The 15,229-nt window shown below is 37.6% G+C and overlaps 3 protein-coding genes across 3 annotated transcripts; 1 reads left to right on the forward strand and 2 right to left on the reverse strand.

Annotated features, from left to right (window-relative positions):
* Nucleotides 1-3,262: 3,262 nt before the first annotated feature.
* LOC110899442 (uncharacterized protein At3g28850) lies at nucleotides 3,263-4,621 on the reverse strand. Its single transcript, XM_022146333.2, has one exon. The coding sequence runs from the start codon at nucleotides 4,551-4,553 to the stop codon at nucleotides 3,339-3,341; it is 1,215 nt and encodes a 404-aa protein (XP_022002025.1). The 5' UTR covers nucleotides 4,554-4,621; the 3' UTR covers nucleotides 3,263-3,338.
* Nucleotides 4,622-10,603: 5,982 nt separating this feature from the next.
* LOC110901796 lies at nucleotides 10,604-11,167 on the forward strand. The gene has a single exon (XM_022148577.1). It carries the CDS (start codon nucleotides 10,604-10,606, stop codon nucleotides 11,165-11,167), a length of 564 nt encoding a protein of 187 aa, XP_022004269.1.
* Nucleotides 11,168-12,450: 1,283 nt separating this feature from the next.
* Nucleotides 12,451-14,671, reverse strand: LOC110899441 (growth-regulating factor 8). The gene is made up of 3 exons (XM_022146332.2): nucleotides 14,326-14,671; nucleotides 14,044-14,190; nucleotides 12,451-13,312 (listed from the first exon to the last, which is right to left on the reverse strand). The coding sequence occupies exons 1-3, from the start codon at nucleotides 14,405-14,407 to the stop codon at nucleotides 12,567-12,569; spliced, it is 975 nt and encodes a 324-aa protein (XP_022002024.1). The 5' UTR covers nucleotides 14,408-14,671; the 3' UTR covers nucleotides 12,451-12,566.
* Between the last annotated feature and the right edge of the window lie 558 nt (nucleotides 14,672-15,229).

Genomic DNA, 15,229 nt, shown 5'->3' on the forward strand with positions numbered 1-15,229 from the left:
TCAACACCTTTTGAGGTTAGTGAAACGAAGAAGGTGATCACTACCTTGATCTAGTGAGACGTTATATAAGGTGATCACTACTTGATTCTAGTGAAACGTTGTATAAGGTGATCATTACCTTTGCTTAGTGAAATGCTTGGTGTACCGGTGATCCCTTCTGATGAAGAAATAGGGAAAAAAACTAGTAGAGTAACTCTCAACTGAAGAATTAGGGAAAAACGTAAAATGGATTGGTTAATATCCACTTGAACCTCGATAAATCAGTTTTGACATTCCCTTTTAACATTTTTACATTTTTATACCATCACTTGATTGTGTTTCAAAATAGGTCTTTTTAAGTTTTGTGTTAATTAAAAAAAATTAAGAAAACTTATTTAGCACGCTTTTTTTTCTACACTCTTTGTAAGAATGTTGGTTGTACACACTGTCGGAACTAGCCCAAAAAGTTAGGGATATCCTAAATTTTTTTTAGGATCAGGGGTACCCTATATATAACAGAAACGAAGTTGAAAGGTATTTTTACACTACGGAAATGGAGTTAATGGGTATTTTTATACTATGAAGACGGGGTTGAGGGGTAGCCCGTGCTACCCCTAGTAACACTCTAAGTCCGCCACCAGTTGTAGATAAATACTCCACCTCATTTGAAGATGAATTTATGAGCACTTGCATAAAAAAACCTTTTTTTCATTGTTTTTTATAATATTATATAAGGGGGAAATCACCAAAATAGCCAACACTTGGTCAAAATTTCAAAAATAGCCTGTTGACACCCCATAAAATGTCGTTTCACGAATCCCTACCCGGCTCAAAAAATCCTTTCAAGCAACCAACCGTTTTTTGCCACGTGTCCATTTGTCCCCTAGTCCCTATATCTCTGTCACGTTGCAGGAGGAAATTAGTGTCAGAAGAAATTGTGCTAAGGACAAAGTATCTCAAGGTCAAAACTATAAAAGTTGAAGGAACTCCTTGAGCGGCACAACACACCTCCACCATTACTTTTTAAAAGTTGGGTACTTCAGTGTGTGTTTGTGTGTGAGAGAGAAACACATTCATCTCCACCGCCACCATCACCTCCACCTAGCATCTTTCTCTCTCCTCTTTCTCTCTCTGTCATCTCCCTGTTTCTCCAATCAGGTGCGCGTTCACCACCACCCTCACCTCCCACCACCGCCCTGCAACCTCCTACCTCCACCCTGCAACCTCCTACCACCTTCACCGAGCACCACCACCCTCCACCCACTACAACCTTCACCGACTGCAACCAACCACCACCCTCACCGAGCACCACCGCCTTCCAATCGACCACCATACCAACCGTCACCCACAAATAGACTAACCTCCACCATCATCGAGCCGTTTCCGGCAAGTGCTCAAGCCGTCACAGGTTTCGAGTTCCTTCAACATATCAGAGGTTCCGACTCACACTGTTCCGACTCGCAACCACCTTACACCACCACCAACTTTCTTGTCCGATCATCTTCACCAACGTTCATCACTGTCGCCATACGTCGTCTTCTCCACTTCATCATTCATCATCACATTAACCTCCATCACCAACGTTCTCCGGCCGACAACTTAGTTCTTCACCTCCGATTGACTTCCGTCAACAGCCAATTAACAAACAAGTTTGATATGGGGCTTGTGTTAGATCAATGAACGGTCAATTAATAAGTTAGCAATGAACGGTCAATTAATAAGCACATGTGTCAACAGCCCATTGAATGTTCAGTCCAAAAGTGAACGGTCTATTTTCAAAAAGTGGGTGAGCACAACTTTTCAAAAGACAGGACTGAACTCGTGTCAGAAGACACAACTTTTCAAAAAGTGGGTGCACACGTGTCAAAAGATGAATGGCTGTTGAGGAAAGTTCTTTTAAGCCGTGTCAGAACTTGTGAAAAGGCTCGTGGAGCCGTTTCAGTTGATCATTTTTGAAAAATTGACCAGTCAATGGCTATTTTGGTGATTATCCCTTATACAAGGGTTGTATCGAATCAACCTCTTAGATTTGACTCAAGATATTGTTGGATATCAAATGATGAGTGTTCAAAATAGTAATACTATATGATTTTGATGTATGGAAATTATCTATGTACTTGTCAATGAACTTTATCTTTTTATGAATTTGAGTTTGCATATTTTAGGTTTTGTCATAACTTTATAATTATTGTTTTTCTTACTCAATTTTGTAAAATAGCACTTTTATTAAATTTACCAAAACAAATAAAGAAATATAAATTTTGACGTGTGCAAAATGAGCATAGGGGAAAAGAGTTTCAACCAATAAACATTCATTAAATTTAGATGTGGTTACCATTCGAATAGATGTTGCAAAAAGATTATCATAAAATGACTAATAGTATAAATAAAAAATAAGACGTCAAATGCTTGACCATGTCATGAGGGAACCGCAACTCGTAAGACTATGGCCGGTGTTCCCCGACGAAGAAAGGCTATACGTCGGCTCCCCGACCACCTCCCCAAAACCACACCCACCCGTCTAAGGGTGTATTCTTTAAGCTTACATGGATTTACCAGTGAACTTGTTTATTACCAAAAATCTAGTTAAGCTCGTGTTGCGTTTCCGATTTATAATTATTTAGCCACCCATAATTTTATCTATATATTCAGGAATTCTGGTTTAAATTTTATTATATTCTTGTCATGCATTGTACACATTTTATTCTAACTAGGGTGTTACACCCGCGCTTCGCGGTGGGGCGACCCGATTTTTGATCCAATACAAAAGTATGTCGACACATGTCTTACATCAAGTGGGAAACTCGATTAGAAAAGTATTTACAAAGTAAAAAGGTTGTCACGTAAATAAAAATAAAGACGTAAAAGTTGATTAAAAAGTATTTAGAAAGTTAGGAGGTTGTAAGAGTCAATGCTGAAAATTAAAGGTAATAAGTAAAAAACACAAAACCACAAAAAAGGAAGAAAAAAATTGTGCAAGGAGTAAAAGCGTAAAGTTTAAACGTTGACAAAGCATAAGGGCCGAAAACGTAAATTAAGAAAAAAAAAACCTCAAATGTTGGTAGGAAAAGAAAAAAAAAAGGAAAAAAAAATATAAAAAAAGCCCACCACCGACATATCCTTTTTATAGTTATACTAATAATTAGTTTGATACACGGTATTCTTATATTTATACACAACAAAACATATAGATTCTAATTTGTTCCATCCATTTCTGCAAATACATCAAAACAAGAATTCTTATAAATGCATATGCTAGATTGGCATCCTAAAAAACAAAAGATTTTCATCCTACAAAGGTTCTCTTTTGAATAATTTTATTTATAGATCATCATCCTAAAAACAAACTAGATACAACATCAACTACAAATGGGACAACAAACAAGTCCATTCTCATTACAATCACTACATTTCACAGTCACACTCTTCCCCAATTGCTTTCCATCAATTCCTTTCTTCAAAACCACCACCACTTTACAACTTCCATTACAAACAACACATGGCAAGAACCTTGCACCACCACAAACCTCACACACATAACCAACTTTTGCTTTAGGCAAACATTCAAGCAACTTACCCAAACACCCCTCTTCAACTATCCTCAAAACCTCATCTGACCCACCCACATATTTCCCCTTCACAAACACCCTAGGTGGGACCAATTCACACTTATCTTTCCCCTTCATTAGCTCCCAAAGCTCTTGTTTAAAACCGCGGTCCATCGATATATCTCGCTCGCAAAATGCCACCCCAAACCCTTCAAGAACCGCCCTAACCGCATTACACGCCTCAAACGTCTTCCTAACACCTCTCAACGTCGTCGTATAGATCACCACTCTGTTCTCCCCCTTGGGTGGACATAATTCTTCAAACCCATCCAAGAAAACCTGTTTATAACACCCGGGTTTGATCAAGATCCGATTTTTATAATCCGGGTTCCCATTTTCTTGAAACCCATTCAAGAAAACCGGTTTACAAGACCCGGGTTTGATTAAGTTACGATTTTTATGATCAGGTTTCCCATTTTCTTGAAACCCATCTGAGAAAACCGGTTTATAAGACCCGGGTTTGTTAAAGATCCGATTTTTATGATCAGGGTACTCATTTTCTTGAAACCCATCTAAGAAAACCGGTTTACAAGACCCGGGTTTGATCAAGATCGGATTTTTATGATCAGGGTTTGCATTTTCTTGAAACCCATTTAAGAAAACCGGTTTACAAGACCCGGGTTTGCTCAAGATCCGATTTTTATGATCAGGGTGTGCATTTTCTTGAAATTTGTGGGCATTTTCAAGAACCATAAGGGATGGTTCAGGGGTGGAGTCAAGACCAGCCATGAGCTCCAAGGAGTCAATGACTTCTGGTGGTGGTTCGGTTGTGGGTTCGGTGAGTGGGGTGTGGAGGTATGAGCCTAGAGTGAACCGGGTTGAGGGGGTGGGGGGTAGGGTGGTGGGGGAGGATGATGGGTCAAGGGTCAAGAGACCATAAGTGGATGAGGTGAGTGATACAATGTGGTGGCTGATTTGGGTGAAATCATCATCTTGGTTGAGTAGATGTGATGACACACAACCCATGGTTGATTTTTTGTTGAAGGTTTTGGGGAGAGTTGTGGGGGAGAGGAGAAATGGTTTGGGTATTATTATTGAATTGGATTTGAAATCTGGTTTGGTGCTTGGTTTTAGCGCCTGAGTTTATTTTATATTTTTTTTGAATTTATTGCAGTAGTGAAATTGAAGGGTTGTGGCTGTCATATTCAAACTTTGATTGTAGATTGTATTTTCACTATTTTGTAATGAACCACGTTATGACTAATTAATTTTCAAATTATTTTTTAAAACCAAGACTTTCTTGTATTAAGCTATCCACTATCGTACTATGTTGTTTTAATCGTGTATACGCTAGCTTCAGAGTTTGGTTTGACGTTCCTCTGAGGAACCATACCGTCGACTGCAACTTGACAGCTATTGTGTCACCACAAGAGCTGAACACTCTCTGGTATAACAAACGATGAGACGAAAACCCGAGTGGGCTCATAATAAAACCTGACATCTTTACAAGAAGGCTAGGCTCTATCCATATCTAATCCACTAAAGTGACACAAGTGGGGTTGAACTTGGGTCTCTGTTGGAAAACCCAAGGCTCTCTACTACTAGGCCAAAAGCGGTGGATTTCAAATTTATTTGTTAAAGTCTCCTAGGTTGGGATCGAAAAGAGGGTTTATGAGTATAAAATGTGATAATTATAAATGATTGTATGTATTACGTGATCGTATGTTTTCTAAATAAAAAGGTTAGACGGTTGGTTTTAAGTTCAAAACCATTGTTTGAACGGTTAAACTACCAAACCGTATGAATTTTGAACCGACTGATTAGCTTAAGTTTAGATGGTTCCAAGGGTATAGCTTTATGGGGGCGGTAGGGGGCGTCTGATCCTCCGAACTTTTCGCTCATTAGTGGAGAGTATGTAATTTTCGTATAGAAATTTTTGGGTATATACGTTTTTTACTCCCCCGGTTTTATAGAAATTTCTGGTATATACGTTTTCGACCCCTCGGTTGAAAATCTCAAACTTCATCACTTGGTTCGATCAGTTTAATGTTTTTAATATTTATGAGCGCTCCAAGTTGAAATGAGGTTTTGAAGAACAAAATTATAGTTTTTTTCTTCTTTTTGTATTTAAAAGCGGGTCATGTAAGACAGGTATGCATAATTGCGACGGTATGGTTACATGAAAATGGCCCATTTACGTGCTTACATTTTTTTTTTCTTTTACATATTAATACTTTGGAATTATATATCCAGACAACTACAAATGGCTATAAAACAATTATTTTGAATTTTGATTATGAAAGTTGGTATGTTGTTTTTACTTTTGAAACTTTAGCATAAAATATAGAATAAATTGCCAAAATCGTCCCTAAGGTTTTGGCATATTTGTCATTTTCATTCAAAACATTTTTTTTTACAATATAGTCTTTCATTTTTGTGATTTTTTTGACATTTACATACAAAAGTCTAACTTTTTTGCCAAAATCGTACTTGAGATTTGAGATTTTTTGTCATTTTCGTCCAAATGTTTGATAGAAAAAATAAACAAATTAGATGTTTGGATGAAAATGGCAAAAAATCCCAAAAATAAGGACTATATTTTACAAAAAAAAAAGTTGTTTTTGATGAAAATATCAAAAATGCCCAAACCTCAAAGACGATTTTGGCAATTTACTCTAAAATATACTATCAGTTTAAATTATGAAAACAGTAAATTGCCAAAATGATCCCTTATGTTTGGTTACTTTTGCCACTTTAGTCCAAAACTCAAACCTTTTAAATTTGGTTCACTGTGTTTTTAATTTTATTGCCATTTTCATTCAAAATCAAAATCTGTTAGATTTTTCAGTTAACATCCAGTTTTTTTTTTTTTTTTTTTTTTTTTTTTTTTGCTTTTTTCCTCCCTTTTAATGAAAGACAAAATGGTCTTTTAATGTTTTATTATAACAAATTAAAAAAAATCTGTCCATTTTACCCTTCATTAAAAGAGATGAAAAAGATTTAAAAAAAAAACTGGATGTTGACTGAAAAATCTAACTAGATTTTGTTTTTGGATGAAAATGGCAACAGAATTGAAACCACAGGGAGCAAGACTCAAAATGTTTGAATTTTGGACTAAAGTGATAAAAGTGATCAAAACTCAGGAACCATTTTGACAGTTTACTCTTGTGACAATAAAAGCACATGGTTTTTTTTTTTAAGAGTTAATTGCCTGGATGGTCTATATAGTTAGCCAATTTTTTACCTTTAGTCCTCAACTTTCTATCTCAAGCTTCGTCACTTGGTTCGATTAGTTTACTGTTTTTAATGTTTATGAGCGCTACTAGTTGAAATGAGGTTTTTAAGAGCAAAACTATATTTTTTTTCTTTTTGTATTTAAAAACGGGTCATGTAAGAGAGATAAACTTAATTACGACGGTATAGTTACATGAAAATGGCCCATTTACGTGCTTACTTTTTTTTTCCAAACAACTACAAATGGCTATAAAACAATTATTTTGAATTTTGATTATGAAAGTTGGTATGTTGTTTTTACTTAAAAACTTTCGCATAAAATATAAAAGGGTTATTAGATTTTATCATCCACAACTATTGGCTATTGGTTGCTGTCACCCTCAACTATCACTTTGACGTCCGTCATCTCCAACTTAACACTTAGGGGGCGTTTGGTTCGCAGGAATTCAATGGAATTTAAAGGAATTGGAATCTAAATTCCATATCTTAAGATGTTTGCTTCATAGAATTTGATGGAATTGGAATCTAAATTCCAATCTTCATGTGTTTGGTTGACAATGAAATTGGAATTGGAATTGAGCATGAAATCCTTCAAATTCCTTGAACTAAAGGAATTCAAAATCCTTCCTATATGTGAAGGAATTAAAGTAAATTCATTGGAATCTTCGACCATTTCGACCCGAACGGTTTCGACCCGCACCGTTTCAACTCGTACCGTTTTGATCCGAACTGTTTTGACCTGTACTGGTTTCGATCCGAACCGTTTCGACCCGTATCGTTTTGAATCGAACCGTTACGAACCGACGCGAACCGTTTCGACCCGTACCGTTACGAATCAAATCGTTTCGACCCGAACAGTTTCAACGCGAACCATTTCGACCCGTACCATTTCGACGCGAACCATTTCAACCCGTACCGTTTCGACGCAAACCGTTTCGACACCTATTTCAACGTGAACCGCTTCGAACCGTACCGTTTCGAATCGAACAATTTCAACGCGAACGGTTTCGATCGTACCATTTCGAATCGAACCGTTTCGACCTGTAGCGTTTCGACGCGAACGGTTTCGAATCGAACCGTTTCGACGCGAATCGTTTTGGCCGTACTGTTCAACCCGTATTGTTTTCACCCGAACCGGGGGTTGTGGGTGCCGGGGTGATGGATTCCAATTCATTTGACAACCAAACACAACAAAAGTGGAATTGAGATTCCAATTCCAACAATTTCCAATTTCAATCGGAATGTTTAAATTCCAAATCCAATTCCTTCAAATTCTAATTCCTATACAAATTCCAATTCTAATTCCAAAACATTCTGTGAACCAAACGCCCCCTTAGTGTGTTATGTCACCACGTCGTTAACTGATTACTAACTTCTGATCATGTTACTACACTTTTTGGAGTGTCATAGGGATCTTGGGAAGGTTTTAGGGTCTTTGGATACCCCCAAAAGTATAGTAACAGGATCAAAAGTTAGTGATTTGGTAACAGAACACACTAAGTGTTAAATTGGGGGTGACGGACGTCAAAGTGATAGTTGGGGGTGGCAGCGGCCAATGACGAATAGTTAAGGGTGATAAAATTCAATAACCCAATATAGAATAATATGTCAAAATCGTCCTTAAGGTTTGGGAATATTTGTTATTTTCATTCAAGACAACTTCTTTTGTACAATATAGTCTTTTATTTTTGGGATTTTTTTGGCATTTTCATCCAAACGTCTGACTTTTGTGCCAAAATCGTCCCTGAGATTTGAGAATTTTTTGCCATTTTCATCCAAATGTTTGATATAAAAAATAAAACAATATAGTCTTTTATTTTTGGGATTTTTTTAACATTTTCATCGAAACGTTCAGGTTGTAGTCGGCTGCTACCGCGAACGGTCGTTTGGGCTATAGCGGCTATGGGCGGTGGTCTCGTGGTGTTCATATCCGGCAGCTCGTTAGATCTAAAGAATTATGGTGGTCATAGAGCCGGGTTCAAGATCGGCGGTCTCCCAAACAAATTAAACGAAACTGTAAATATAACATAAACTAAAACTATTTTTTTTCTTCTTAATCATTTGCCAAACTCAAAGGCCTTATAAAGGCTTACAAATACTGAAACTTAAATATGTAAAACATGCAACTAGTTAAGAGAACATGGACCTAATGCAATTACCACTAACATGATTAACTACCCACTAACATAATGAAAAGGGTAAATTACACTTTTCGTCCTTTATGTTTGTACCGGATTGCAACGGATAGCCTTTAACTTTAATAATTACAGTCACAATCCTGTATTTGCAAAACTCATTACACTATACATCCTTTAGCACTAACCTGGTTAAAAAAATTTGTTAAGTTTATTCACTTAAGGGTATTAAGGTCAATTCATGTTTTTATTTAAATGTTTAATAAATAAAACAAAAAATAATTTAAATGTTTAACTCAACCTCATATCCTTGTCACCGTCTTCTTCTTGAGAAACCATTGTCTGTAGTTTCTTCATCATACAATCGATAATATTCATCATACAATCGATAATATTTTGCAGTTAATTCAATAGCTTTGTTTAACGGCAACAAGTCCTTACCGGAGTTCTCATCAACATCTCTCATCAAAAGCGACAATTTCTGACCCGAAACGGAAATCACCTTCACGAAAACCTTTTGATCGAGTTTAACCGCATCTTTTGCATTTAAAACTCTTCTTGTAGACATCTGTGACACATGAACCAGACCCTCTTTACCATCAATATCACCAATCCGAACAAAGCAACCGCTATCCATTACTGTTGACACCCTCCCTTCGTACACCCACCCGATACAGTTCAGGCTCACCGGATCGTTTCACCGTCTTGTTTCACCATCGTTCAGATTCTCGTTCTCTGTCTCTATCACGGTGGTCACGGTCGGAGTGGTGGTAGCGGGAGGAGTCGTCGGCGGAGGGTGAGGGGCTGGAGGATGTGGGGTTAGGGTTTGATTGTTCGGATCGACGCTTTTTTTGTTCGAATTCTTCTTGGCGACGTTTGAGGGCGAGTTGTTCTCGCTCTGCTTTGCTGAGGAAGACGGGCTTCTCCTTCTTCTCGATGAAGGAGAGTAACGCTAGGGAAGGGGATCGATGAGGGAGTTGCAGAGGTTGGGTGGATGATGTGGTGTGGTGTGGTGGTGGTAGGGTTTTAGGAATTGGGGAAGAAGATGTGCATATCTAATTTTTTTTATTTATTAAACATTTAAATAAAAACATGAATTGACCTTAATACCCTTAAGTGTATAAAATTAACAAAAATTTTTATTATATATATAACCAATTCTAAACTAAAAACTCACCAATCACAACCAAAACACACACCAATCACAACTAAAACACACACCAATCACAACTTAAAAATGTCTTCTTCGAGCTCGTCATCCGACGGTGTTCTTGATGATATGGTTATCGCCATGGCGCAGGAGGCGATTAATTATTTGCAAGAAGCCGAATCCTCTGCATCGCGTACCAGACAACCGCCTATTGAACGGAATCGGTTAGCTGTTCATGAACGTCTAGTGCAAGATTATTTTTGTGAAACTCCCGTGTACGATGATGATCAGTTTAAGCGTAGGTTTCGTATGAGCCGACGACTATTCGTTAAAATTTCCAATGATCTTGCGGGTGAATCCCCTTTTTTTCACGCGTACGATGATGATCAGTTTAAGCTAGGTTTCGTATGGGAAGTCTTGATTGCATGCACTGGGAATGGGCGGCATGCCCAACCGCTTGGAAAGGGCAACATCATCGTGGTGACCACGATGGTCCTACCGTAATATTACAAGCGGTCGCTTCTCAAGATTTATGGATTTGGCATGCGTACTTTGGCATGGCTGGTACGAACAATGACATTACTGTTTTAATGACCTCGAATCTATTCGACGATATCATAGACGGTGTTGCACCAGATACTTCATTCTATGCAAACGACGTGCGATATAAATATGGCTATTATCTCACAGACGATATTTATCCCGAGTGGGCGACGTTGGTAAAAAGTCCCTCGTGTCCAGATGACGAAAAAAGATTGTATTTCAAGAAAAAACAAGAGTCAGCAAGAAAAGATATCAAGCGGGCTTTCGGTGTGTTAAAGAAAAGATGGTCTATCATCACCCAGCCTTCGAGGATACTTGAAAAAAGTAAAATGAAAAACGTTATGTATACGTGTATCATTTTGCATAACATGATATTGGAGGACTCTGGTAGAGCATTTTGTGGAGAAAGCTATGATGAAAGTATCCAACCGACAAACCCAATACTAACATACGCTGAGAAAGAAGATATCCGAGCAAAGATACGGGCTAGGCACACACACCAAAACCTTCGAGCTGATCTGACAGAGCACCTATGGTTTTATCGTGAACAAGGAGGACTCGACACAGACGACGAGTAGTGGTTTTATTTTTTAAATGAAGTTATGTAGTGTTTTTTTTAATGAAATTATCTAGTGTTTTTTTTTAATGAAATTATGTAGTGTTTTTATTTTTAAAATGAAATTATCTAGTGTTTTTTTTAATGAAGTTGTGTTTTGTTTTTATTTTCTAGTTAAAAAATAAATATTTAAATAAAAAAATAATTTGATAATCATGACATGGGGCTCCATTCACACCCTCCAAATTAAAGGGGGGCATGATAAAGCCCCCATGCTGACATGGCGATGACATGGAGCCTAGGTGGCATGATAAAGCCTCATGGAGCTCCATCCACACCTTATAGCCTGACGGTGGTTACACATGGTGGTTTGGGTGGAGGAAAAAGTGGTTCTGCTAGAGTGATTTTGGGTGAAGAAGAAGGAGGGGTTGGGTAGTGGTGGGGTGGGCCCCACTTAACTGATTTTCTTTAATTATATTTTCTTTAAGAAATGGTGGGGCATAATTAATTGTAAGGGTAATTTAGTAATTTTAATCAACTTAACTGACACTTACTCAGGAACTATCTGAGTAACAAAGATCAATCCACAGGTAATATACATGTAATTTTAAAGTTGAGAATTAAAGGTGAAAAAAATACAAACCACAGGTAACATCTAAGAAATTTACTCTTTTTAAATATGGAGTAAAAAGTTTAAGAGGTCAACCAACAGACTAACCAAAGATTAATTCAAGAGTTAAATGACTGGTTGGTCTCAGTGGTTGCAAATTTTGCACTCGTGTAATCCTTATTACTAACTAATGTTAATTTTCTCAGTTAATATATTCGAAATGATTACATTGCCCTTAAACAAAAAAAAATAAATAAAATAGAAAAAATTACAAGTTTTGTCCTTTATTTTTATCCCACTTTTCAAACGGTTTCCTTTTTAATGAATGTTGACAGGCGATGTCCTTTACTAGGTATTTTGTTGCAAATTTAGTTCTTTACACCCAACCCAGTTAAAAACTCTGTTAATTGTTGACAGGCGGTGTCCTTTACTAGGTATTTTGTTGCAAGTTTAGTCCTTTACCTAGGTATTTTGTTGCAAGTTTAGTACTTTACACCAAAAAATTAACAGGGTTTTTTAACTGGGTTGGGTGTAAAGAACTAAACTTGCAAAAAAATACCTAGTAAAGGACACCGACTCTAACATTCGTTAAAAACGACACTGCCTGAAAAGTGACATAAAAATAGAGGACAAAACTTATAATTTTTCCAATAAAATACAGTTATCATATTGTATTAAAAAAACACTAATGAAAATGTTTGAACAAGTTTGTTGGATCACATTGCTGGCATTATCAGGTAAAACTGGACTCCTACATTATCACTGATTTTCTGTAGAATCATCCTACAAAACACAAAACAACCCTAAAACCTCAATCATCGCGTTGGTTCACAAAATCGAAATCAAGCCCATGACTACTCCCGCCTTCACACGAGCTGCTGGTAGTCGTGCTGTAACTATACCCCTGAGAATACGGATCATTTTGAGTACTAGCTATCCCAAGACACAACGCTTCACCTAACGGCCCGCCAGGTGTCACACCCGAACCCCCCCAAGAAGCTTGGTTCAGCCGCTGGTGGTTTGGTTTGTAAACATCTCTATCACCACGCAACATTCCAACCGCCATTTGAAAACTCTCATCATCAAACTCAACTTCGTTCGCACCAGATTGCGTTGATAACGTAAGTGAACATTCGTCCCCACTCGCGATTCTTGACCAATCCGTACCACTAGTGTTTAAATAATGATTATCGCGGTCTAAGTAGGAATTTTGCGGTTGAACTCCCTTGAAATCTTGTTTGGAAATATGGTCGTTTCTTGATCCTACGCTTGATGACTGCAACGGTAACTGAAATTGGTTGTTGTTCGATTGCGAGACGGGGATGCTACTGTTCTTCATGAACCTGGTTTGTTGATGTGCGGCAGAGATTGTGAGGTTCTGCGATTGGGTTTCCACAGGCTTTCTTGAACGGGATCGGGTCTTGTGGGCGTGTCGCTCGCAGTATTTCTGGTCCGGAGCCACATCCTTGGCACATCTCCATTTCTTTCCGTCTGTTCTTCTACACCTCCATGGCTCTGGATCCGACCCGTTAGAGAATTTCAAACCTGTGCTCACCCCTACCAAAACACAACACTAACGTTAAACAATCATTTTTACTTTGATGTATGTGCGGCTTGAAAGTTGAAACTAGAAGGGTGACTCCATACAATCACTACCCCTAATAACTGTGTACACCAGCTTGACTGTCATACCGTACGGACTGTATGATGTCATACCGTATGACGTCACACGTATGACGTCACACGTATGACGTCACACAGGCTTATGATTTTAAATCATATTTGCATACCAGAACCTGTCACATCATATGGGCCGTATGATAGGGCGACAAATGACCATATGGGCCATATAAAATGGCCCTTAGACCCATATGACCATTTTGTTTCATCATTACAAACTGTATGATGTCATACACGCAGTATGATGTCAAATCAAATCTGCACATCGGTGTCAGCCACGTCATATGGGTCATATAGTCATTCAAACACATTATTTAAATTGGACCTGTATGACCCATATGACCATTTCTGACCCATAATACAGCATGTATGATCATTTTCGCACCACACGGTCCCTATTACCACACGGCCCGTATAAACAAGTAACTAGAACCAACTTGAAGACCCCAATTCCCAATATGAAATTCTAAACATCTAACAAGAAAGAGACATCCACATGAACCACATCCTTTTAGCTTCAAACCACTTTCTAGATTAAAAATTTCATCAAGCACATATTAAACAATAAACTTTAGCACACTGCAAGAAAGTGAGAGATAGAAAAGTACTGTTGGATTGAACAGATAAAGGTGAGAGAAGCTGAGGAGGCACAGGTATACAAGCCATAATATACATATAGATCTTCTTCTGTCTCTCAAGTTCTTCCCACTGAGTTGCAGTAAAAAGCACTTTCCCAGAAACCCCCATAACCCCACCTGCAACAAAACCCCACTTCAAAATTTAAACATCAACACACACCCAAATTAACAAAATCAAAGAAAAGGGTGTATATTTTTTTATAAATAAAAAAACCACTTTAAGAAATCAACAGAATCAAGAAAAAAACTAACCATTCTTTTTACAAGATGACACAAAGTTGATTCCCAACCCAACATCACAGTTGGTGACTCTAGCACCATTTCCATCACCCATTTTTTGATGAAATTAGAAACCCAAAATGGAGAACAAACACAAGAAGAAATGGTTATAAATATGAAGAGGTGAGTGCTTGCTTGTTGTTAAGGTTACAACATTCGGGAGTGTTAGAGAAGAGGGAGAAAGGTACAAACAAACACAAAGTCCAAAATACGGTCCCCTCTTACCCTTTTCAATAAAAACGTGGATCGATACCCATCTCAATCGTCTTCGTCCTACACAAAATAAGATAAGAACGTAGTTGAGTTTTGTTTCGTGATTTTATTTAGTATTTTTTATTTAGGGGCTGTTTGGCTGAGCTTTTCAAAAGAGCTTATTTGCTTATTTGCTTTCTGAAAAGCAAATAAGCAAATAAGCTGTTTTGAAAAACTCAGCCAAACAGCCCCTTAGGTGAGGATGGGCCAAAAGGTGTGTAGAGTTGTAGATAAAGTTTGAGTTAATGCGTGTACCGTTTGGAGTGTTTATGTCAATATGTCTTGAGAATTTAATGAGTTATCTTAGTACGTATTCTGGTCGGATCGGGTTTTGGTAAAAATAGTTTTGTATTTTTATGTTTTTCTTTAGTTTTGGTAATAACTAGGTTTTGCCCGCCCGCGTTGCGAGGCATTAAGCCAAATATTTCTTTCTGATAGTATGTACGTCTGTGTTTTAGTTACTTTTACATACTATTCATAACACGATCTAAAAAAAATTACATTGAGTAAACAAAGTAAAACAAAATGCTACCATATTTTGCTAAAAAGACTAAAACGATGGAAAAACTACCGCTTGGCATGACGAATAAAAATTAAATCGAGCTAACCAATTAAAACAAAACAC

Source organism: Helianthus annuus, chromosome 13, assembly GCF_002127325.2.
Source record: "Helianthus annuus cultivar XRQ/B chromosome 13, HanXRQr2.0-SUNRISE, whole genome shotgun sequence".
In the NCBI taxonomy this organism is placed as follows: Eukaryota; Viridiplantae; Streptophyta; class Magnoliopsida; order Asterales; family Asteraceae; genus Helianthus; species Helianthus annuus.